This window comes from Ovis aries, chromosome Y (assembly GCF_016772045.2).
Source record: "Ovis aries strain OAR_USU_Benz2616 breed Rambouillet chromosome Y, ARS-UI_Ramb_v3.0, whole genome shotgun sequence".
NCBI classification, from domain to species: domain Eukaryota; kingdom Metazoa; phylum Chordata; class Mammalia; order Artiodactyla; family Bovidae; genus Ovis; species Ovis aries.
The window spans coordinates 1,239,957-1,264,930 of NC_082741.1; the positions used below are offsets into that span (position 1 = coordinate 1,239,957).

The following is a 24,974-nucleotide window of genomic DNA, read 5'->3' on the forward strand; positions in this document are numbered from 1 at the left end:
TGTATGCCGCGTAACACCAAAGGAATACTTTTCACAGGCAAGAACACGCTGCAGAATTCTTTTACAATGAATACGTCTCAGGCATATTTTTTAAACCCTAAATCAGCCCAAGTCCTCAAGATATTCCAAGTGATGAGGAAACTTGCTTTGGGGGGAACACAGCCATAAGCTGAAGGACCAGATGGCAGGGTCCCCAGAAAATTGTACTGAACTATATGATTTAATGGGTGGGTTATTTGCCAGTAATCCTAAGGGAAGTCAACACTGCACATTCATTGGAAAGGCTGAAGCTGAAGCTGAAGTCGCCATACTCTGGCCGCTCGATGCAAAGAGCCAACTCATTGGAAAAGACCCTGATGCTGGAAAAGAGGGAAGGTGGGAGGAGAAGGGGACAACAGAGGATGAGGTGGCTGGACGGCATCACCGACTCGATACACGTGAGTTTGAACAAGATCCAGGAGACACTGAAGGACAGGGAGGCCTGCCGTGACGCAGTCCACAGGGTCACAAAGAGCTGGACACGACTGAGCAACTAAACTGAACTGATAATTCTATTTTATATATCTGTATCGTGAAATGAAAATATCTCCTGTCACAGTGATAAACAAGAAATGTCCCAGCCATCAGCGATTTCTGGCCTCCAAACATGAATAAAAGTGTGTTACTCACTCTAACTGTTTCCAGCTCCTTTGACTGTATCCCGCCAGGCTCCTCTGTTCATGGGATTCTCCAGGCAAGGATACTGGAGTGGGTTGCCATGCCCTCGTCCAGGGGATCTTCCCCACCCAGGGATCGAACCCACGTCTCTTAAGCCTCCTGCATGGGCAGGCAGCGTCTTTACCACTAGCGCCACCTGGAAGCGTCACCAGACAGCAAGCAGGAGACGCCTCCCACTCACGTGGGACCACAGGGTTGCAGCCGCCAGAGCTCAGAAGGTGGCCAACGCCCCCCCCCACCATGTACAAGCCCCAGCCGTGCGTCTGGGGGATGTGAGGGGCACAGAAGGGCTTGTGTGTCCAAGCAGAGCTGCAAAGCCAGTCCTGGGGCCCAACACAGCTGCAGGATATCCAGCATCGTGTCTGAATTGTGGATAATTTATAGGACAGGGACCCACGGGGCTGCACATTCCCAAGGAGAAGAATCCTGGTCAAGCGTCAGGGTTGGTCCACACTGCACTGGGAACCAGGAACATGAGCTCTCAGAGATAGCTGCAGTAGTTTCAGAAGCTTGTAGACTCCCCACCTTCTCAGAGGTTCAGGTCCTGCTCATGGGGTGGCCAAGACCGCGACCACCAGGGTCTCTTTCCAAGTCTGCCCAGCACTGCCCCCCTTCCCGAGTGGAGGTGAGAGCGGAACTCTGAAAGTAGCCTGAGTTAAGGAAGTCCCAACATCGTTTAGAATTCAAAGAAAGAACTCAGGAAGAAGTAACTCCTGAAATGGGCATTGTGATGGCTCAGTGGGAAAGAATCTGTCTGCCGATGCAAGAAACGTGGGTTTGATCCCTGGGTCGGGAAGATCCCTAAGAGAAGAAAATGTCAACCCACTCCAGTATTCTGGTCTGGAGAATCCCATGGACCGAGGAGCCTGGCGGGCTATAGTCCATGGGGTCACAGAGAGTCGGACACAGCTGAGCAACTCACACACAGATGCTAAAATTCCCATCAGAGAGGAAGAAGTTACCTATTTGATGGTCATGGGCCCTCAGACCTACTGGTGCCCGAGGGCGGGTAACGTCAACCCCTGTGACCCCACCCTGTCACCTCACCCTCAGTCAGAGGGCCCATGCACGAGCCGACCGCAGACCCCCGAACGTCCCTCCACCACCTGGCCTTTCAAGATGCTGAGGCTTCCCTGGTGGCTCAGCAGGAAAGAGGCCACCTGCCATAAAAATGCAAGAGATAACGGGTTTGATCCCTGACCCGGGAGGATCCCTTGGAGCAACTAAAGCCTTGTGGGCCACAGCTGCTGAGCCCAGGGCCTGCAACTCCTGAAGCCCACGCACCCTAGAACCCGTGGTCCGCAAGAGGAGCGGGTGACAGGCAAGACGGCCAGGGATCTCCAAACGGAGGAACTAGGCTGCCAGTCAGACGTTTTTTTCTCTTTCCCTTAAGCGGCAGGAGACAAACTACAATGACAGATATTTTTCTGCCTTCTCTGTGCAAAACCAAAAGGTTTCTTTTAAAATTCTGTGTTGCCGTGATGACACCGGGTTCCACCTGACGTTAACTCTTCTCGAACCTTGAGCTGACCAATGCATTTTCTTAGGGAAATGTTTGTCTTAAGCTATGTGAATGAACTATGTATCTACCCTACATTCTGATTTCTTCAAGTCGGTTCTGCCTAAGACTCAGAACCGATACTGCTGCTGCTGCTGCTGCTAAGTCGCTTCAGTCGTGTCCGACTCTGTGCGGCCCCAGAGACAGCACCCCACCAGGCTCCCCCGTCCCTGGGATTCTCCAGGCAAGAACACTGGAGTGGGTTGCCATTTCCTTCTCCAATGCGTGAATGTGAAAAGTGAAAGTGAAGACGCTCAGTCATGTCCGAGTCTTAGTGACCCCGTGGACTGCAGCCCAGCAGGCTCCTCCGTCCCTGGGATTCTCCAGGCAAGAACACCGGAGTGGGGTGCCATTGCTTTCTCCATCAGAACCGATAAGGGCTCAGCAAACCAGCATGTTTTATTCACACACTGTGCTCCTAATCCATGTTAATGAAACTATCTATTTGCTTGGAAACCTGCCCTTCTTCAAGATTCAGGTCAACTGTTTAATGGCCCGGGATGGCTCACGTGGTGCCAATGTTATCTCAAAATGTGTGTTGCGGGGGAGGGGCCTGGTGCCACTCTCTGAGTTTTGAGACACCTCCTTTCTCTAATTAGCAGACTGCTAGCAGCTGTATAACATCCAGCTAAAGACTAGCAGGGGGGCAGTCTCTCTGCCCCCTTCTGATGTCTATCTCAGATGCTTTCTCTATCTCTTCATACTTTGATAAAACTATATTACATAAAAGCTCTGAGCAACCAAGCCTCGTCACTGGCCACAGATTGAATTCATCTCCTCCAGAGGCCAAGAATCCCGACGTCTTTCACGGCTCAGCAGCAACCTTTCAAGGAAAAGTCACAGCAATGGGAAGCCTGCAAACCACGGGTAGAGTAGACCCCACTCACCGCCCTGAGAAGCACCCTGTGTGCAGCAAACAAGACCCAGACATTAATAAATGAATTTAAATTTTAAAAATGTAAAACGCTTTGCCAAAATCCAGCGGGGAGTTCAGGGTCTTTGGAGCACACACTGACCACCCTCCTCACCTGGGGCCTCCAATAGACACGACACTTTCTTCACCACGACCTGGGGTCTGCAGACTCACTTTACTGCGTGTGGGGGGAAAGACTTGGGTTTGGTTCAGTGACAGTTTCAGCCTTGCTGCCCAAAGCAACTGGAAAGGAAAGCCCTCCTCTTGCTTGGAAAGACTGTCGAAGAGAATGCATAACCTGGTGAGCTCGGCTCAACTTGGGGGAACGGACGTCGGATGAACCTGAAGCGGACCTCAAGTGACAGGGGGTCAGCCCGGTAGCTTTTTGACTAAGCTGTCCTTAGAAGCCACGGGACCTTTCTGGTGGCTCCCATAGTAAATGAATCTGCTTTCAACACAGGAGGTCTGGGTTTGATCACTGGGTCGGGAAGATTCCCCCTTAGAGAAGGGGATGGCAACCCACTCCAGCATTCTTGCCTGCAGAGGAGCCTGGCGGGCTACAGCCCATGGGGTTGCAGGCAGTTGGACCCAACTGAGCAACTAATGCTATTACTACTACCGTGAGCCACAGACGGCCCCCAGCCGGATGGTTAAACATTGGCTTACGGGACAGAATTAACAGTCACAGGGAGCAGGCTACACGGTCGCAGAAGCAAGATGTGTCCGGAGACAGATGCGGGTTGCTTCTCCAACCAGACGGGCTGCACGGACTCAGATTTTTGTCCCAGAAAAGAAGGAAAATGGCAGAAAACACCTCGTGCTGGGGGAGCATGGGGAAGCGGTGCCCACTGGGGCTTACCACACTTCTTGGTCAGATGGCGCGTATGTTTATCAATGCATTTTACATTTCTCAACAACAGAAACAGAATCAAAAGGAACAGGAGTACCCTCTCACACTAGCTGATGGGAATGGACATGGATGCAGCTACCACAAGAACAGGAAGCGAGCTCCTCAAGAAAAAAAACTAAAAAGAGAGCCACCATATCAGCCTGCAATCCCACTCCTGGGCATATGTATCTGGAGAAAACGATAATTCTAAAAGATAGGTGCGTCCCAGTGTTCACTGAGGCACGGATCACAATAGCCGAGACATGGAAACAGGCTAAGTGTCCATCAGAAGAGGGCTGGATAAAAAAAGCGGCGGTGCATACATGTGCAACGGAGTGTCACTCAGCCACGAAAAGGGATGGCATAACACCACTTGCAGCAAGACGGACGACGACCCTAGAGATGATCGCACCGAGCGAGACAGATCAGAAAGACAGACACCATGGGGTGTCACTTCCATGTGACATCTAAAAAAAACGGTACAAATGAACTCAGTTACAAGACAGAAGCAGACGTAGGAGACAAACGTTTGGTTCCCACAGGGCAAAGGGGAGCAGGGACAGATGAGGAATTTGGGACTAACAGGTACATACTACTATTTTATAGACTACTATTTCATAGACTACTGTATATAAAATAAGAAACAAGGAGCTACCTCATAGCACGGGGACTAAATTCAGTGTCTTGCAATAACCTATAGTGGGAAGGACTATGAAAAAAGAATATGCTCATATGGATAGATGACCGGTCAGTTCAGTTCAGTCGGTTCAGTTCAGTCGCTCAGTCGTGTCCGACTCTCTGCGACCCCGTGAATCGCAGCACGCCAGGCCTCCCTGTCCGTCACCAACTCCCAGAGTTCACTCAGACTCATGTTCATCAAGTCGGTGATGCCACCCAGCCATCTCATCCTCGGTCGTCCCCTTCTCCTCCTGCCCCCAATCCCTCCCAGCATCAGAGTCTTTTCCAATGAGTCGGCTCTTCGCACGAGGTGGCCAAAGTAGGTAGATGCTAAAGTGAATCAGAAGGCATCACAGAATGATATAGCACTTCACTGTATTTGAAGAATTACACATAAATAATTTGAATACACACACACACACACACAATGGAATATTACTCAGTCATAAACAAGAACAAAGTTTTGCGACCTCTCACAATACAGATGGACTCGGAGGGTATCACATCTAGTGACATTAATCACAAACAGAGAAATAGCATGTTACCACCTGTATGCAGAATCTAAAATAGTTAATGAATAAATATATCAAAAAGAAACAGACTCCCAGATGGAGAGAACCAACTAGTGATTCCACTGGGGGAAGGGTATAGGGAAGGCCAGGATGAGGGGCAGGGATTAAGAGATACAAACTAGTACATTAAGAGATACAATGTGTCTGACTCTTTACAGTCGTTGGGATTCTCCAGGCCAGGATACTGGAGTGGGTAGCCTCTCCGTTCTCCAGGGGAACTTCCCAACCCAGGGATTGAATTCAGGTCTCCTGCACTGTAGGTGGATTCTTTACCAGCTGAGCCACCCGGGGAAGCCCATCGGAAAAGCAGCACAAAGCCATGTTCTCCGCACGCTTGGCTGTTTGCTTCCCCGAGCCTCGGTGAGAAGCAGCCGTGTCTCTCAGACCCAAAATGACATGGACAGGGACCAAGGGAGCATGCAGACTTGATCAAGACTCAGAATGTGAATGCCTGCCCCTCCCCACCTCCCACAAGTCACACCCCCCGGGGGAAGGACAGGAAGAAAAAGCGGTCGTGATGAGCTGAGGCGGTCCTCCGGGGAAGCTGGATGGACAGGCCCCCCGCCCCGTTCTCCGTCCAGAGGCTGGCCACGACTGAGATGCTACCACAGGACTCCGCTGATCCCAGGCCGGGGGCCACTCAGGGAAGACCTCCCCGCCCTCTCCCCGCCAGATCACAACTGTTGTGACCGCCTCGCTTTACAAGGGCTTCAAGACACAGTTCCTGGGGCTCCCCGGCTACCTCCACCCACGTCATCCACCAGCAAATCAGCCCGACATCCCACGACCAGGGGCCAGGAACACATCCTCAGCCCCTTCACTCAAAACAAGCATGTACAACCGTGATCTATGCTTCCTTTCAGCCCAGTCCTGCCATCCTCCTAGGGGCTGCTTGGGATAAAGGAAACAGTACCCTTCCACACACAAGGGGAAAAAAAAAAAAGGGAGCATCTGAGAATCGTGACTTCATTGTGACTTTACTGAACATGGGACAAACACCACTTAGAGGAAGCACAGAATCAGGATTTTGATGGCAAGACCTGGGAGCACGAAACACACTCCGTTTCCTGGAAGCGGAGTCCTGGGCAGACCCAGATAAGACACGTCCATGACAGTTAGCGGCCGTGTCTTCTCGAGAAGTTCTGGATGCCGGCAATGACGTTTTATCTGAGACATTCACGGACATGTTCCACTTTTGTGTTCGATGGAGAAAGCTCTGAAAGTGGCAGGTTTTCATGCCTGAAAAAGGGCCCATTTAAGCTCAAAATGAAATAATTTGATGTCTGATGTGGCATCCCCGAGCCACCCTGGATTAGAGGCAACCCATAAAACACAGAAAAGGACAAAGAGGATGGATGCTGACCTCCGAGGCTGTTTCTGGGGTAGCTTGTTTTCTTAAAAGAAAGGAGAGCGAGGGAGGGAGCAGGGAAAGATTGGAGGAGATGGAAAAAACCGGGACACCCTGGGGGTACACGTGGTCCATGCTCACCGTGTGAAGGCTCAGGACAGACGTGGGCACACTGCTGTATTTAACGTGGAGAACCAGCAAGGACCTGCTGGACAGCACAGGGAACTCTGCTCAATACTCTGTAATAACCTTATGGTTCCCGGAGGGAAGGGTGGGGGAAGGGACAGTCAGGGAGTCTGGGGTGGACATGGACACACTGCTGAATTTAACACAGAGAACCAGCAAGGACCTGTTGCCCAGCACAGGGAACTCTGCTCAATGCTCTGTAATAACCTTATGGTTCCCGGCAGGGAAGGGCGGGTGAAGGGATAGATAGGGAGTCTGGGATGGACATGGGCACCGTGCTGTATTTAACATGGAGAACCAGCAAGGGCCTGCTGTCCAGCACAGGGAACTCTGCTCAATCCTCTGTAATAACCTTATGGTTCCCGGGGGGAAAGGGTGGGAGAAGGGTTGGGGGAGGGATAGTCAGGGAGTCTGGGATAGAGATGGACACTCTGCTGTATTAAACTTGGAGAACCAGCAAGGGCCTGCTGGACAGCACAGGGAACTCTGCTCAATCCTCTGTAATAACCTTATGGTCACTAGAGAGAAGGATGGGGGAGGGATAGTCAGGGAGTCTGGGATAGAGATGGACACTCTGCTGCATTTAACTTGGAGAACCAGCAAGGGCCTGCTGGACAGCACAGGGAACTCTGCTCAGTGTCACGTGGCAGCCTGGATGGGAGGGGAGTTTGGGGGAGGATGGATACTTGTGTGAGTGTGGCTGAGTCCCTTTGCTGTCCACCAGAAACCGTCACAGCATTGTTAATTGGGGATTGTTGCTGTAGACTTGCTCAGTCATCTCGCTCTCTGTGACCCCAGGGACTGTAGCCCCGCCAGGCTCCTCTGTCCATGGGATTCTCCAGGCAAGAATACTGGAGTGGATTGCCATGCACTCCTGCAGCGGATTTTCCCCAACCCAGGGATCGAACCCAGGTCTCCTGCCTTAGCAGACAGGTTCTTTACCACGGAGCCCCCTGGGAAGCGTCTTTGAAGCATCGGGTCGCGCAAACACCACCTCGACAACACAAGAGCCAGGGAACCTGGCAAGGACCGTGAATTCGGGGAAGGGAGGGGAGGGGAAAAAAACAAAAACAAAAAAACACTCGAGGGTGGCAGAAAAGAAACCACACCCAGGATCTCTTTTTCGGCTTTTTTATAAGCGATGGCACCACGGGCTGAGGGTAACATGTTTCATCACGCCTTGAAGACAGGGCGGGTGGCTAAAGCGTGTCTCCAGGTTCCCTGGTAATTGACAAGGTAGGCGTGCTGCTTTACGGACCGACGGGGCTAACAGCCGCGGATGGTGCCCGGGGCGCGGGTGCAGCGTGCAGGTGGTGCTCGGGGGCAGGTGGGCTTTGGGGAACACGGAAGGGGCTTTCGTCCTCAGCGGCCCCCTGATTAACATGTGTCCCTGATTCACCCCAAACCCTCCCTGGCGTGACAACATGGGACACTGCAGGTACGGAATTAACAGAGGGGAGTCAGAACGCCCCCGCCGGCCATGCTAGCGTCGGGGGCGTTGAGATTGGTGATCCGATGGGCGGACGCCGCCGGTTTTTACAAGTCATTTCTTTCCCTGTTCCTGGGATACAAGGGGGTCCCCCCACACACACCGCTGCCGCCCCCTGCAGAAGAAACACTTCACTTCTTTTCTCCAGGTTTGGACTACTCAAGAGCCTCGTCTCTCTCTCCTCTGTGGACCACCCAGAGTCCGTCTCTCTCGTCTGTGGACCACGCAGTCTGTCTCTCTTGTCTGGGACCACCCAGAGTCCATCTCTGTCCTCTGTGGACCATCCAGAGTCCGTCTTTGTCCTCGGGCATCCAAAGTCTGTCTGTCATGTCTGGGACCACCCAGAGTCCATCTCCCTTCTCTGGACCACCCAGAGTCCACGTCTGCCCTCTGGGGCACGTACACACACACACACACACACACCCCCAAAATCCCTGTCCCTCTTCGGCTGGATTCCCGCCTTTCCAGCAGCAGTGCGCCCACCCGCGCTGGGGTGGCGGGGGCGTCAGTCCCGACAGCCGGGCATCCACACGGGTACCGCCCCCGGGCGCGCGGCTGCGCACCGCCCCCGCCCCTGCGGGCGCCCGCCAGCCCCCGCCCCGGCTACACGAAGCTGCCGTCCCGGACGCCGAAGAAGCCGGCGTGGGCCGCCTCGCCGGGCGCGAAGGCCTGCTCGTGGTCCAGGCCCCACTCGCCCTCGTCTTCGTCCTCCAGCTCGGCGTCGGCGCCGCCGCGCGCATTCTCGTACAGGAACACCTGCTCGTCCACGTGCGCGGGGGCCAGGCGGTTGCGCTTGGCGCTCACCACGGTGGCGCGCGAGCCGAAGAGGCGCTCGGGGCCGACGCGCGTGGCCGCCACGGCCCAGTACTTCTGCAGCACCTTGGGCAGCACGGGGAACAGCGCCAGGCGGTCCGACCACCACTTGAGCGGGTCCTCGTTGAGCCCCAGGGGCTTCTGCGACTTGAAGTTGCTCAGCTCCTCCACCACCTGGGCGTGCCGCTCCTCCTGGTCCTCCACGCCCCCGGTGGGGCAGAAGATCTCGGCCAGCATGTCGTTGATGACGCTGGCGGGCGGCGGGGTGGGCGAGGGCGCCGGCTTCTTGGCCGGCGGCGGCTCCTCGGGCGGCGTGGCCGCCTTGTCCTCAGACGCGCGGTAGGCGCCGTCTTTGGCTTTCTCCAGGAGGCCCTTGGCCTCCTCCAGCACACGGTTCTCCACCTGCTGCCGCTCGAAAGTGGAGAGGAACGGCAGCCTCTTGTAGCGCGGGTCCAGGAAGGTGGCCACGTTGAGGAAGAGGTCGATCTCGGGGCTGTCCTGGTAGGTCTTGGCGAGCTCCTTGGCGATCACCTCCTTCGCCATGCTGATCTCCTTGGGGTCCGTCTCCTTGGGGTTGAGCGTCGTGTTCAGAAGCATGTGCAGCAGCGGCTTGACCATGCTGATGGTGGGGTGCTTGGAGGCCGACAGCACCTCGGCCACCTGCCGGAAGGGCTGCAGCAGCTCCACCAGGCCCTCGATGGTGGCCCACTCGGCGGCCTCCAGCATCAGGTGGTGGTTGTTGGTGTCCTCCAGCAGGACCCCGGCGATGGCAAACTGCTGCTCCTTGAGGCGCTGCAGCATGGCGAGCGTGCTGCCCCACCAGGCCACGCGGTTGCTCACCAGCGTGCAGGGCGCCGCGTTCTGCTGCCTCTGCTTCTCGTGGAGCATCGCCATGGCCACGGACGACTGCTGGAAGTAGGCCACCAGCTTGGCGCAGCGGCCCAGCAGCGCGCCCAGCTTGGGCAGCCGGAAGGCCTGGCGGATGGCCGCGTCGAAGGTGTGGCCGAGGCACGGCATGTGCACCGGGATGTCGAGCAGCGAGCAGGCCTGCGCCAGGTCCTTGCCGCGGTCCGTGGTGGCGCCGAAGACCTTGGCGTGGACGCCCCACTCGATGAACGCTTCGTAGAGGACGCGCGTGATGGTCTCGGCCGCGTTCTCCTCGGGCACCTCGAAGGTCTTGAGGCAGCGGGAGCCCACCGCCAGCCCGTGGGGGGCCGCGCGGCCCAGGAAGTGTGCCGACAGCGTCACGTAAGTGCGGTTCTGGGTCTGGCTGCGCCACAGGTCGGTGGAGACGCCGCACCAGGCGGCGTCCGCCAGCTCCTTGAGCACCGCCTCCCGCACGGCGCCATAGCGCTCGGGGATGGCCTTGCCGGAGAAGAACTTTCGGCCCGGCAGCTCGTAGCGCGGCTCGGCGGCCTTCAGCAGCGCCCTGAACGTGGGCTCGTCGACGATGGAGGCCGGGTAGAGGCCCTCGCAGATGAGGCCCATGACGGCGGCGGTGAGCTCCTGCTGCTTGCGGCTCTCGTGGCCGTGCGCGCCGGCCTTGGCGGCCAGCGGCTCCTGGGCGCCGCCGGGCTGCGCGGGGTCCGGCTTCAGCTTGGAGAAGGCGCTGGCGAAGGCCTCGCGCATCTGTTCCGTGTTGCTCTTTACGAACTCGCAGAACTCGTCGGGGTGGTTCTTCTCCAGGTGGTAGGACAGGTTGGAGGTGTTGCCCGAGTAGGCGATCTGGGCCATGCATATGCGACAGTAAATCTTTTTCCACTGCAGGATACAGCCCTCCGCGTTCGTGTCGAAGCCGAAGTAGCGCCACACTTTGCTCTTGGCGCGCGGGTGCGCCACCAGCTTGAGGTCGCTCTGCCCGCCCTCCAGGCTCTTGCACTCCATCGCGCCGCCCCCGGCTGGGCCTCCGCTCATTCGGGACGACCTGCCGAGAAGCAGCAGAACAAAGAGCGTGAGAAGACGCCCCGGCTCCGCCCGGCCAGCCGGTGGGGCGGGGCGGGGGCGGGGAGCGGGGTGGCTCCGGAAACGAGGGTGCATGGAAGTGGGGACCAACCCCGAGGCCGCTGCTCTAGCTGGTGGCAAAGCAGCGAGGGCTCAATCTGAAAAGTGAGCAGCTGTTCCATCCAGGTGCGTCGGAGACATGCGTTTATTGATTTTTTTTTTTTTTTTTTTAGTGTTTCCATCCTCTTTGGACTCCTCATGACAGCTCTTTCCTCACCTGAGCTGCTGTTATTACGTCCTGTTCTGGGAAATAAACCAGCCCCACAAACAAGCAGGTGGGTCTGTTCCCCAGGCAGCCCCCACAGTTCCCAAACACCCCCTTGCCAGGTCAAGAGGACCCACGTCCCCCACTCCTAAAGACTTCTGGTCAGGACGCAGGCGTGTCAAAGGCCACCAAGAAAACTGGCCCAGATAAGAGCAGGACAGGTGGAGCTTCTCAGGCAGGCACTCTGCATCCCTTGTGGCTCACCTGGTCAAGAATCCGCCTGCAACGCAGGAGACCCCTGGTTGGATGCCTGGGTCGGGAAGATTCCCTAGAGAAGGGATAGGCTACCCACTGCAGTATTCTTGAGCTTCCCTGGTGGCTCAGCTGGTAAAGAACCTGCGTGCAATGCGGTGCAGGAGACCCCTGGGTCGGGAAGATCCCCTGGGGAAGCAATAGGTTACCCACTCCAGTATTCTTGGGCTTCCCTGGTGGCTTAGATGGTAAAGAATCTGCCCGCAATGCAGGAGAGCCCCGATTGGATGCCCCGGTCGAGAAGATCCCATAGAGAAGGTATGGGCTACCCACTGCAGTATTCTTGAGCTTCCTTGATAGCTCAGCTGGTAAAGAACCTGCGTGCAATCCAGGAGACCCCTGGGTCGGGAAGATACCTTGGAAAAGGGATAGGCTACCCACTGAAGTATTCTTGAGCTTCCCTGGTAGCTCAGCTGGTAAAGAATCTGCGTGCAATGCAGTGCAGGAGACCCCTGGGTCAGGAAGATACCCTGGAGAAGGGACAGGCTACCCACTCCAGTATTCTTGGGCTTCCCTGGTGACTCAGCTAGTAAAGAACCTGCCTGCAATGCAGGAGACCCCCGATTGGAAGCCCCGGTCGAGAAGATCCCATAGAGAAGGGACAGGCTACCCACTGCAGTATTCTTGGGCTTCCCTGGTGGCTCACCTGGTCAAGAATCCGCCTGCAATGCAGGAGACCCCTGGGTTGGGAAGATCCCCTGGAAAAGGGATAGGCTACCCACTGCAGTATTCTTGGGCTTCCCTGGTGGCTCAGCCGGTAAAGAACTTGCCTGCAATGCAGGAGAACCCCCATTGGATGCCCTAGTCGAGAAGATCCCATACAGAAGGGATAGGCTACCCACTGCAGTATTCTTGAGCTTCCTTGATAGCTCAGCTGGTAAAGAACCTGCCTGCAATGCAGGAGACCCCTGGGTCGGGAAGATCCCCTGGGGAAGCAATAGGTTACCCACTCCAGTATTCTTGGGCTTCCCTGGTGGCTTAGATGGTAAAGAATCCGTTTGCAATGCAGGAGACCTGGGTTCGATCCCTGGGTTGGGAAGATCCCCTGGAGGGGGGCATGGCAACCCACTCCAGTATTCTAGCCTGGAAAATCCCCATGGACAGAGGAGTCCGGCAGGCTGATGTCCATGGGGTCGCAAAGAGTCAAGACACGACTGCGGGACTAAGCATGTACAAGCAGATGCGAGGCTGGCAGACCAGCATTCAATTTTTCAAATTTTATGTTTTTCAATGATGCCTTTCTGTCCACAATGAGGTATCACCTCACCCCTGTCACACTGGCTTTCATGAAAAAAAAAAAAAAAAAAACACAAGTAACAAAGGTTGGCAAGGATGTGCAGAAAAGGGGCCCCTTGCTACCCTGTTGGCGGGAATGTGAACTGGTGCAGCCACTATGGAGAACAATACGGACGTCCTTTTAGACACTAAAAACACAGCTCCCGTACGATCCTGCCATCCCATTCCTGGGCATGATATCCAGACAAAACTGCAATTCAAAAAGATACACGCGCTTCAGTGTTCATTCCAACACTATTCTAAATAGCCAAGACACGGAAGCAACCTGAGTGTCCATCATCAGAGGACTGGATACAGGGCAGGTGGTACGTGTATACAGCGGAATATGACTCAGCCGTGAGAAGGAATTAACTAATGCCACTTGCCGCTACATGGACGGACCTAGAGATCATCGTACGGAGCGGAGTTAAGAAAGTGGAAGGCAAACAGCGCTATGATTCTTAGCTATACAGGCAATCCAATAAAAAACATATTTTAAAAAAAAATAGGGAATATGGGGACTTTGCTGGTGGTCCGGTGGCTAAGACGCCAAGCTTCCAATGCAGGGGGCCTGGGTTCCATCCTTGGTCAGGGACCTGGGTCCCACATGTCACAACTGAAGACTGCATGTTGCAACGAAGACGCAAGGCAGCCAAATAAATATACACACACATATATATGAAACTAGTGAGGCTCACAAAACGGAAGCAGACTCACAGAGCTAGAGAACCGAGTCATTGGAGAAGACGCGGATGCTGCGAAAGACTGAGGGCAGGAGGAGAAGGGGACGACAGAGGATGGGATGGTTCGGTGGCATCACCCACTCGGTGGACATGAACCTGAGCAAACTCCGGGAGATGGTGAAGGACAGGGAAGCCTGGCGTGCTGCAGTCTATGAGGTCGCAAAGAGTCAGGCATTACTGAACAATGACGACATCAACGATAACTGCATGAAAATATTAGAAAGAGGACTTTTGTACTTTGCAGGCTCTATTTTTCCTCCCCAGGGGCATCTGGGGATGGATGCCAGACTGGGGCAGGAAGGGAACTCTACGTCCCTGGAATGTCTCAGAATGCCCCCCGCCTCATGGCCACTAACACCTGGACACTGCGAAGCCAACCAGCCGTGGTGCTGCCAGTCAAGAGGGCCGGGACCCCCACAAGGCAAGCTGAGTTTTCTTAAGAGGTGTCAGGGGACCTCCCTGGGCACCGAGTGGTTGAGGCTCCACGCTCGCAGGGGGGACGTGTGAGTCCCCTGTTTTATAGATGGCAGCTCCACCTCTGTTTCATGCGTAGCAGGGGGCACAGGTTGGATCCGTGCGCGCGGAACTAGGATCCTGCATGCGGTCCAGAAACATACAAAAAAAAGACTGTATCAAGAAAACATTAAAGGTGTCTGTTACTCGCAGACAGAAAACTTACCGCTACCAAAGCGGAAGGAGGAGAGAGAGATTAGGAGTTTGGGATTAACAGATACACACGGCTGTATATAAACTAGGTAACTAACAAGGACCTACGTACTGTCTACAACAGGAAACTGTATCCGTTACAGGCTTCCCTGGTAGCTCAGAGGGTAAAGAATCCGCCTGCAGTGTGGGAGACCTGGGTTCAATCCCTGGATTGAGAAGATCCCCTGGAGAAGGGAAAGGCTACCCACTCCAGTATTCTTGGGCTTCCCTGGTGGCTCAGCTGGTAAAGAATCTGCCTGCAATGTGGGAGACTTCAATTCAATCCCTGGATTGAGAAGATTCCCTGGAGAAGGGAAAGGCTACCCACTCCAGTATTCTAGCCTGGAGAATCCCATGGGCTGTATAAGTCCATGGGGTCTCAAACAGTCAGACACGACTGAGCGACTCTCACTTTCCGACTATATATAAACTAGATGACTGACAGGGACCTAGTTACCGTATATAACAGGAAAGTATATTCATTATACAATTATATATCCAGATAACGATATAATACACTACGATCATCTTGCTGTAATGGAAAAGAATATGAATATATGTGTGTGTCCAACTGAATCACTTTGCTGAGTGCATGAAACTAACACAGCCCTGTAAATCAAATAAACAGCAATTTGTTTAAAAAAAATTATTTAATGAAAACAAATTTTAAAAGGTGTCTGTTAAATCTGCAAGCTTCCAGTCTCCTGTTGTTGTCTGGTCTCTCATTCGTGTCCGACTCTCTGCGACCCCATGGACCGCAGCACGCCAGGCTTCCCTGTCCTTCACCATCTCCCGGGCTTTGTTCAAGCTACTATACAGCACTCACAGTTAAGTCACAAACTGCAGCCACCAGGCATTTTCTGAGTGTTGGCTCAAATGTTCAAAACTCAGTAACGACAGTGGGCTGAAAAAGCACCCTCCACTGAAAATTCATGTTCTCCCAAAGCCTCAGAAGAGGCTTTGTCCTCAGAAGAGTCCTCAGAAGAGGACATTACATGGAAATGAGTTATCTGCAGACATGATGGAGTGAAGCTCTGAGATGAGGTTCCGCCTGGATGGGGGTGGCCTTAAACCCGAGGACAAGGTCCTTATAAGACATAGAAGAGGAGAGACACGGACGCAGCAGAGAAGCCACGTGGAGACGGAGGCGGAGACGGGAGGGAGGCGGCCGCCAGCCCAGGGACGGACGCCCGGAGCTCAGAAGCCGGAAGAGGCGGGGAGGACCCTCCCCTGGAGCCTCGGGACAGAGCTCAGCCCTGGGACCCTGAGAGCTCAGACGTCTGGTCCCCAGGGCTGGGGGAGGACGGATGCTTCTGATTTGAAGTCACTAGTCTCTGATCCTTGGTCCCGGGGACCCCACGCACTGTCCCAGCGGAAAGCAAGCCTGAATCTAATGCTAGGAGTCGGGGGCGCCTGGACCTGGGAAAGGAAGTCCCCTAGAGCGAGGGGATCCTCGCAGCTGGCACCACAGCTGGGCTCTGGAATGGAGCTCTTCCGTCCTACATGGGCAATGAGAGTCTCTATCATCAGACTTTCTTACTACGTGTTCATCGTGATGCCAACCACGACGAACGATCGGAGCTGTCGGGCTGAAGGCGGTCTGAGGTCCGTGGTCCTGCAGGAAGCATCGTGACAAAGCAATGGCCTAAGGAGGCACCGCCCGTGGGGGGTCTCCCCCTTGCAGTTTCGTGACCACTGGGCAAATAGTGGCAGGATTCCCCGAGGCCCCCTAGGAAGACGGGGACACTGGAAGGCACTTTCTTTGCTTTTGTTTTTTTTTTTCCCACTCTGCTTTTACTTGGCCTTTCTCTGAGGTCAACCAGGCTGAGCATCTTTTCAAGTTTATCTGTTGGCCACCTGTCTGTCTTCTTGGGAGAAATGTCAGCTCAAAATGTCCACTGAGGTCCTCTGGGTATTTTTAATTGGGTTGCATGCTAAGTCGCTTCAGTCAAGTCCGACTCTCTGCGACCCCACGGACTGTAGCCCGCCAGGCTCCTCTGTCTGTGGGATTCTCTAGGCAAGAATACTGGGGTGGGTTGCCACGTCCTTCTCCAGGGGACTTCCCTGAACCAGGAATCAAACCTGCATCCTTATGCTTCCTGCACTGCCAGGCGAGTTCTTTACCACTGAGTCACCTTAAACACCCAAATAATTGGGTGATTTGGGGGGCTTTTTTATGTTTGAGTGCATGAGCTGTTTATGTTATTTTGGATAAAAACCGCTTATGAAGTCATGCATGCGTGCTCAATTGCTAAGGCATGTCCGACTGTTTGCAACCTCACAGACTGTAGCCTGCCAGGCTCCTCCGTCCATGGGGATTCTCCAGACAAGAATACTGGAGTGGGTTGCCATTTCCTCCTCCAGGGGAATCTTCCTGACCCAGGGATCCAATCCAGGTCTCCTGTATCTCCTGCACTGCAGACCGATTCTTTACCCCCGAGCCCCCTGGGAAGGCCATTATCAGTCACATTATTTGTAAAGACTTTCTCCCTTTCCACTGGCTGCCCTTTTGTTTTGCCCAAGGTTCCATTTTCTGTGCAGAAAGCTTTTACGTTTCATTTGGTTCCATTTGGTCATTTCTGCTTTTATTTCCCTTGCTGCAAGACACAGGACCACAAAGGTACAGCTAAGAATTAAGTCAAATTACTCTGTTCCTGCGTCTGCTCCTACGAGTCTTATGGTTTCCAGAGTCTTACGTTTAGGTCTTTAATCCGTTTTGAGTCTTGGGGTTTTTTTGTTAATTTTTTTTTTTTCGGGCTGCCCTGGGTCTTCACTGCCGAGTGAAAGCTTTTCCTAGTCGTGGTGAGTGGCAGCTGCTGTTCAGCTGCGGCACGTGGGCTTACAAGCTACGTGGCGTGATCCCCAGAGCAGGGATCAAGCTGGTGTCCCCCGCGTGGCAAGGCAGATTCCTGCCCACGGGCCCCTCCGCGAAGCCCCTGGCGTTCATTTCCGCGCGTGGCGTTAGGCGCGTATCCCGCCTCCTTTGTTTTCTCCGTAGCTGTCCAGTCGCGTGTGATGGGTTGGAGCGCACACACTGGCCACACCGGGGCCACAGCGAGACGTGCACGGTCCACGGCCACGTTCAGAGTCAGGAATGAAGGTTCCGTCCAAGCAGCCTCCACGCCGAGCACGTCTCACAGGGCAACCCTAGCATCTCTCGGGGGGAAACCGTCGCCCAGATGCTACCCGGGGCCTGGGGAGCTCTTGCCTTTGCTCACAGCAGTGGCACCAGCCAGACTGTCCACAAACGCAACGACCGTGTCCCAGGATGAAGGATGAAGTCAGTGAGTGGAGGGCCAGCATCACTCAGCTCCACGGGGACTTCCAGAATTCAGCAAGAATCGAAAGCAGCAACTGCGCTCCCTGATTTGGTATTTATTTTGGGAGAAAATAGTTGTTTTTTTTTTGTTGGGTGGGAAAAAAAATTACTGGAAATAACATATAAGCAGCTTGTTGTTTTTTGTTGGGTTGAAAAAAATGTTACTAGGGATCACATGTAAGTGACTTCTTATTTTTCGCTGGGTAAAAAAAAAAAAGTGTTACTGGGAATAACATGTAAGCAGTTTGTTATTTTTCAACGGGTAAAAGGAAGAGAAATTAAAGTATTGGGCTTCCCACGTGGCTCAGTGGTAACGAACCCACCTGCTAATATGCAGGAGACGCAGGTTCGATCCCTGGGTCAGGAAGATCCCCTGGAGGAGGAAACGGCAGCCCACTCCAGGATTCTTGCCTGGAGAATCCCCTGGACAGAGCAGCCTGGTGGGCTACAGTCCACCGGGTCACAAAGACTTGGTTATGACTCAGCAACAAGAAAGCAATGTCACTGGGAATAACATGTAAGTGTCTTGTTAACGTGATCTGAAATACACGTTGTAGTTTTCCGTGTTGACCATTTAAACTTTTTTTTTCACTTACCGCATATGAATATCGGCTCCTCATGCTTTTGCAAGATGGAATCTATAGTATGCTAGAATAATAAAGGAGTTCTCAGGGCTGGCAATGTTACATTAGCTGTGGAGTAGCTCTGTGTTTCTCCTACATTTCAAAAAAAAAAAAAATGCAACTGTGGCCCCTCCCTGGGAGAAAACTGTATTTCCCGATAAAAGATAAAAAAAAAACCATAACCACAATACCATGACCACAGCTAAGCAACTGTGACAAGAATTTCTCAACATCATCAAAAAAAATATTTAAGTTTTAACTGTATTAACATGTAACTGAATAGGATCCATATAGAAGAGCAAAAGCCACCTACAACCAAAGCTCTTGGGGAAGGGGGCAGTCCTCATTTCTTTTTAAGGCTAAAAAAGAGGCAAAGATCAACCAAATTATGGTTTTGCCTCCCTGGAGCTCCCAACTATTTATATGCACGCAAAACCAACCAGATGTTACTTCCTCTTGACAGACTTTTTAAAAAATCCTACAGTTTGAAAACTAGAATCCGCCCTCAAATGGCTGCCTAAATGGGCCAGCTGACCTCTGTTCTTGAGCTGGACAGTCAGTCCATCAGCAGAAGTCCATTTTGCAGACCAAAGTCCATTTTGAAGATCAGAAGGCCTGACTCCTATTTGCAACAGAACTTTTTTTTTCCCGTGGTTATTGTCCATCATGGATTTTTTTGCATCAACTCTTTTTTGAAAATAAAATGGGGGGGGGGGGGCCATGCCTGAGGCACGGAAGAGCTGAGTTCCGCAAACGCAGATGGAAGCTGCGCCCCCTGCCGTGGAAGCAAGGAGCGTTAAGCGTGCGACCTCCAAGGGAGTCCCTGAAACAGGATTCTCACGGGAAAATCTGTGTGGCACCCTTATTTTCTTGGGCTCCAAAACACCACAAATGGTGACTGCAGCCATGAAATTAAGAGGCTCTTGCTCCTTGGAAGCAAAGCTATGACCAATCTAGACTGCGTATTGAAAAGCAGAGACATCACTTTGCTGACAAAGGTCTGTCTAGTCAAAGCAATGGTTTGACTAAAGAATGGCTGCTTTTGACCTGTGGTGCTGGAGAGGGCTCTTGAGAGCCCCTTGGACTGCAAGGAGGTCCAACCAGTCCATCCTAAAGGAAATCAGTCCTGAATACTCATTGGAAGGAATGATGCTAAAGCTGAAACTCCAGTACTTTGGCCACCTCATGCGAAGGGTTGACTCATTGGAAAAGACTCTGATGCTGAGAGGGACTGGGGGCAGGAGGAGAAGGGGACGACCGAGGATGAGATGGCTGGATGGCATCACAGACTCGATGGCCAAGAGTTTGAGTGAAGTCTGGGAGTTGGTGATGGACAGGGTGGCCTGGCATGCTGCAGTCCATGGGACTGCAGACTCGGACACGACTGAGCGACTGAACAACGAGTTGTAACAGACAATCACCACAGAGAATGTGGAAGTCAGACTCTATTAGAGGAATTCTTCATCTGCCCACATGCGTCTCTAGACACGCATAGACCTCCAGCTGCCATGAGTTTCTCACACTCTCGTCTGTAGTAGTACATTTTAAGGAAAGGTCCCCTTCAGGACTCAGCTCCTTTTTCACGCATCTTCTTCCACCTTGTCACAGAACCCACGGGCGCTCACACCGCACGCCTTCCCCAGCAGATAAAACGTGCAGGGCCATCCCCAATTCCAAAGGGAGGGTCATACACGTGGGAGAGAAGCCCCCATCTTATCACAGTCACACCGGCAGAAGTTATTCAAGTGCACTGAACAAGTGCTCCCGGTTTCCCCCCACGAAAAAGATAAGAAACAGCTCACCTCCAGAAAACTCCACATTTGCCCAAGCAAGCCACCATCGAGGGGCTGAGACGACCCACAGACAGATTCACCAGGCATTCAATACCTGACGTGCAATCATTAGCAACCAGCATAAGCAAGGAAGTTTTAAATCTGAAGTGTGATCTGACTTTTCCGGGTGGGTGATCAGAGACCAGAGCAGGGACGGAGGCACAGGGACAGAGAGTGGGCTTGTGGGCACACAGTGGGGGAAGGAGATGGTGGAACGAACTGAGAGAGCGGCGTTGACATATATACACACACGACCGCACGTGAAACACACGGGCGAGTAGAAAGCTGCTCTGCAGCACCGGCAGCTCAGCTCACGGCTCTGTGATGCCCCGGCGGGTGCCTGGGGGTGGCAGGCAGGCTCAAGACGGAGGGGGGATGTATGTAAACCTACAACTGATTCAAGCCGGCTTAAAACTCAACACTCAGAAAAACTAAGATCATGGCATCCGGTCCCATCACTTCTTGGCAAATAGATGGGGAAACAGTGGCTGACTTTATTTTTCTGGGCTCCAACATCACTGCAGATGGTGATTGCAGCCATGAAATTAAAAGACGCTTACTCCTTGGAAGAAAAGTTATGACCAACCTAGACAGTGTATTAAAAAGCAGAGACATTACGTGGCCAACAAAGGTCCATCTAGTCAAAGCTATGGTTTTTCCAGTCGTCACGTATGGATGTGAGAGTTGGACTGTAAAGCTGAGCACCAAAGAATGGATGCTTTTGAACTGTGGTGTTGGAGAAGACTCTTGAGGGCCCCTTGGACTGCAAGGAGATCCAACCAGTCCATCGTAAAGGAGATCAATCCTGAATGTCCACTGGAAAGGCTGATGCTGAAGCTGAAGCTCCAATCCTCTGGCCACCTGATGTGAAGAACTGACTCACTGGAAAAGACCCTGATGCTGGGAAAGATTGAGGGCAGGAGGAGAAGGGGACAACAGAGGATGAGATGGTTGGATGGCATCACCGACTCGATGGACATGAGTTGGTAAACTCCAGGAGTTGGTGATGAACAGGGAAGCCTGCATGCTGCAGTCCATGGGGTCGCAAAGAGCTGGACACGACTAACTACTGAACTGAACTATAGCCGATTCACATTGTTTTCTAGTAAAAACCAACACGACACTCTAAAGCAATTATCATTCAATTAACAATTAAAAAAAAAAAAAGACCTTTCACAACCAAATGCACTTCAGCAATCATTGCTGTGGTTTGTCATTATCACTTTAAAATATATAAATAAAAAAGTATTTCTGTCACTGAGACCATGCTTGCTCTGCTCTCCACGCCACAGGCCATTGAATCCGAGAGAGAGACTTTAATCAGGGAGCCGGCAGACGAAGAAGATGGCTGGCTAGCACCTCAAAGTGAGCATCTCATTGGGCTCTGGATGCCAGGTTCTTACATAGACCCGAGAGAAAGAAGTCAGGCGGAACTGGAGTCGAAAGGCTGCATTGAGAGGCAGAGACAGTGTGGAAGTCACGGGAAAGGGTCTCCAGTCTTGCAAAACATCTCCCACGGAGAGATGTCCAGCCTTCCTACAGGGAGTGTTAACCTCATCTATTCACAGGCGGGCAGGGACAAACTCTCTCTTCAGAGCTAAATCAATGCACTTTAAGTGAAAGTCGCTCATTCATTTAGGAATCTTTGCGACCCCAGGGACTGTACCGTCCATGGAATTCTCCAGGCCAGAATACTGGGGTGGGTAGCCTTTCCCTTCTCCAGCAGATCTTCCCAACCCAGGGATGGAACCCAGGTCTCCAGCTCTGCAGAAGGATTCTTTATCAGCTGAGCCACCAGGGAAGCCCCCCAAAGGCACTTTATTTGACAGTCAAACAGAGAGGCAGGGTCCTGCGGGCAAGCCACTGAGTACGATTATAATAATAAAGGGGCTCCCCTGGTGGCTCAGACAGCAAAGAATCTGCCTAGAATGCAGGAGACCTGGGTTCGATCCCTGAGTCAAGAAGATCCCCTGGAGAAGGGAATAGCAACCCACTCCAGTATTCTTGCCTGGAAAATCCCATGGGCAGAGGTGCCTGGTGGGCTACAGTCCATGAGGTCGTAAAGAGTCAGACAGGACTGAGCGACTTTCTTTTTTTTTCTTCTTTTTCTTTATAATAATAAAAACCGAGTCAAAGAAAATAGCTTCCAACATGGAGTCAGAATTGGTGACTTCCTCCCTGTAATATTTCCACATTAATTATTGTATACTGTGTGCACATTTATATAGGCCATACATACTGTTAAAAAAGAAAACATCTGATGTTTAAAGGCAAAAAACCAGAACTCCCCTGGTGGTCCAATGGTTAAGACTTGGCCACTTCAATATCGGGTTCAATCCTGGGTGGGGTTGCTAAAATCCCTTATGACTCAGGGACCAAAAAACCAGAGAAACATAAAAACAGAAGCAACGCTGTAACGAATTCAATAAAGACGTTAGAAATGAAACAAAACAAAACAAAATCCCAGCTAGTCTGCATCTGAACTGGGCCTCTGGGTTACAGTTTATTTAGCTGCATACCTGGGCAAAGTTCAGTGTCTGGCCCGCCAGGATCCTCTGTCTGTGGGATTGTCCAGGCAAGAATACTGGAGTGGGCGGCCATTCCCTTCTCCACGGAATCTTCCCCACTGGGATCGAATCCTGGTCTCCCGCCTTGCAGGCAGACTGTTCGCTGTCTGAGCCCCCAGGGAAGCCCGCAACCTCCCCTGGGTGCTCTGCAACTTAGGGGCAGTGTGGGGCAAACATGGGACTGCTCTTCAGAGCCCTTCACTGTTTACAAGTCAGCCCAGGTGCCAAAGCTGCACTCTGCCTTCCACTCTGCCTTCCTCTGCAGTCTTTTCCAGTCATGCTCCGTGTGCTTTTTAAAAAACAGCACCAAAATGCAGTTTATCAGAAAACTAATCGCTTAGCTCAACATAAACCTGCGAGATGTATCTCCCCGGGTGAAGACCCAGGGAGGGTAGGAAAAAAAGTGCTCAGAGCTGCAGGTGTGCAAGGCCTGGGCCCTGCTGGGCCTTCCTGCAGGTGGAGGCACGGGAAGGCATTTGCACAAGCATAGTAACAGCCTTTCTGTTTTTCCACCCCAATCTCCCGGGGGTGGCCAGGGTGGTCAGGGGCGTTACCCACAGGCTGCCGGGTTGGTGGGGAGGGCGGTGTGGGCTATGCCAACACCCTTGAAAACCCAGTTGGACTTAAGAATCTCTGTCTCCTCTTACCCCAGATAATAAAGAGAGTCATTACAAGGTAACGGGACACCGCGCTTCCCAGAGAATACTTTGTTTCCAAAAGTAGCTGTTTTTCTCCTTAAAAAATTGACATGTCATTTACGGCACACAGACCCTAGAGTTATTTTGACACTCTGCAAGTCAAGAACAGACAGAAACACCGGTTTCCTCGATCGAAGTCCGGAGAACACCGAGGTGACCAGACAGACGGAGACTCCCTCCCAGATTGGTGGGGAAGGGAGGTGGGGGGGGGTCCCTAATATGCGTGAAGACGCGAATGGGTCCCCGCACCGCCAAGATTGGGCCCCGAGGCTCCGCGCAGGTGGCGCAGGCCAGAGAAACCGGCGGCCACTAAACTGAAGCTCCCCTCTCCAGGGCTCCTAGACCCCCTAGAAGCCGCCTCCAGCCCCTTGGCGCGCCCCCCAACACCGCCCCAGCCCCCCAGTCCCTGCAAACCCGGGCAGGCCCCGTCCTACTGGAGCCCGCGCGGGGCCGGGATCTCGCCCCCCCGCCCCCGCCTCCCTCCGGGATGCGGGTCTGCAGAGCGCAGGGACCCCGGGGTGGGGTGGGGGGGGGCTCCCGCCGTGGTTGGGGCGCGCACGGATCCCCTGGAGAGACCCCAGCCCCCGGGGCGCTGGGGAGGGCGCGCCTTCCCCCAAGCCGACCCCCGCAGGCCGCCCGGCCCGGCTTCCGGGAGCGCCCGACGCGGCGCGCACGAACCTGCGACCCCCGGGCCAGGGCGCGCGGGACCCCCTGGCTACCCCGGCCCCCGGGGCGCGCGCGGAGCGGGCGGGGCGGCGGGGAGGGCGCGCCTCCTCCCCCCGCCGGGCCGCCCGGGCCTGCTTCCGGGAGCGCCCGACGCGCCCGCCTCCCCGCGCCCCTTCCCAGCTCCGCCCCGAACCTGGGGGTCCTCTGCACGGGCGGAGGGCGCGCCCCGGGCCCGGCGACGCGGGCCCCCGCCAGCCCCCTGCCGCAGCCCCGCCCGCGCCGCGCGGCCCCGGCCCCTCGCCGCCGCTCCCCGGCCGCTGACCTGGCTCCACGAAGCCCCGCACGCAGCGACGCAGCAGCTGCGCCACGACCAGCGCCGCGCCCACCGCGTACACCCGCAGGGCCGCCCGCGCCGCGGACAAAGGCGACATGGCTGCGCCGCCGCCGCCGCCGCCGCCGCTTCCGCGCCGCCGGCCGGACTCGGAGCCCCGGGCTGGACGGCGGAAACGCGCCCGCGCCGGCCCGCCCCGCGCCGCGCCCACGCCCCGCCCCGCGCGCGCGCGCCCCCGACTCCCGCCCCGCGCGCGCCCCCGCCCTGCGCGCGCCCGACTCCCGCCCCGCGCGCGGCCCCGCCCTGCGCGCACCCCCGACTCCCGCCCCGAGCGCGCCCCCGCCCTGCGCGCACCCCCGACTCCCGCCCCGAGCGTGCCCACGCCCCCGCGCGCCCCCGACTCCCGCCCCGAGCGTGCCCACGCCCCCGCGCGCCCCCGACTCCCGCCACGCGCGCGCCCCCGACTCCCGCCCCGAACGCGCCCCCGCCCCACGCGCGCCCCCGACTCCCGCCCCGCGCGCGCCCCCGCCCTAC

At 54.4% G+C, this 24,974-nt stretch overlaps 2 protein-coding genes and 1 non-coding gene across 4 annotated transcripts in view; 1 reads left to right on the plus strand and 2 right to left on the minus strand.

Moving 5' to 3' along the window:
• Positions 1-24,599, minus strand: part of LOC101115005 (dehydrogenase/reductase SDR family member on chromosome X) — a 138,383-nt gene extending 113,784 nt beyond the window's left edge. The window contains exon 1 of the mRNA XM_060408593.1: positions 24,432-24,599. Within this exon, the coding sequence (XP_060264576.1) occupies positions 24,432-24,540 (109 nt within the window). The 5' untranslated portion in view covers positions 24,541-24,599. The remainder of the gene's footprint in view (positions 1-24,431) is intronic.
• LOC101115258 (E3 SUMO-protein ligase ZBED1) lies at positions 5,114-24,599 on the minus strand. 2 transcript variants are annotated; one of them, XM_060408586.1, is made up of 2 exons: positions 24,432-24,599; positions 5,114-11,087 (listed from the first exon to the last, which is right to left on the minus strand). In XM_060408586.1, the coding sequence occupies exon 2, from the start codon at positions 11,075-11,077 to the stop codon at positions 8,954-8,956; it is 2,124 nt and encodes a 707-aa protein (XP_060264569.1). In that variant the 5' UTR covers positions 11,078-11,087; positions 24,432-24,599; the 3' UTR covers positions 5,114-8,953. The 2 variants fall into 2 exon arrangements, with proteins under 2 accessions (XP_060264569.1, XP_060264570.1); XM_060408587.1 differs by lacking the exon at positions 24,432-24,599 and adding an exon at positions 22,698-23,752.
• Positions 18,319-18,447, plus strand: LOC114111845 (small nucleolar RNA U109). Its single transcript, XR_009599047.1, has one exon. It is a non-coding gene; the product is annotated as a small nucleolar RNA U109 (small nucleolar RNA).
• Positions 24,600-24,974: the final 375 nt, after the last annotated feature.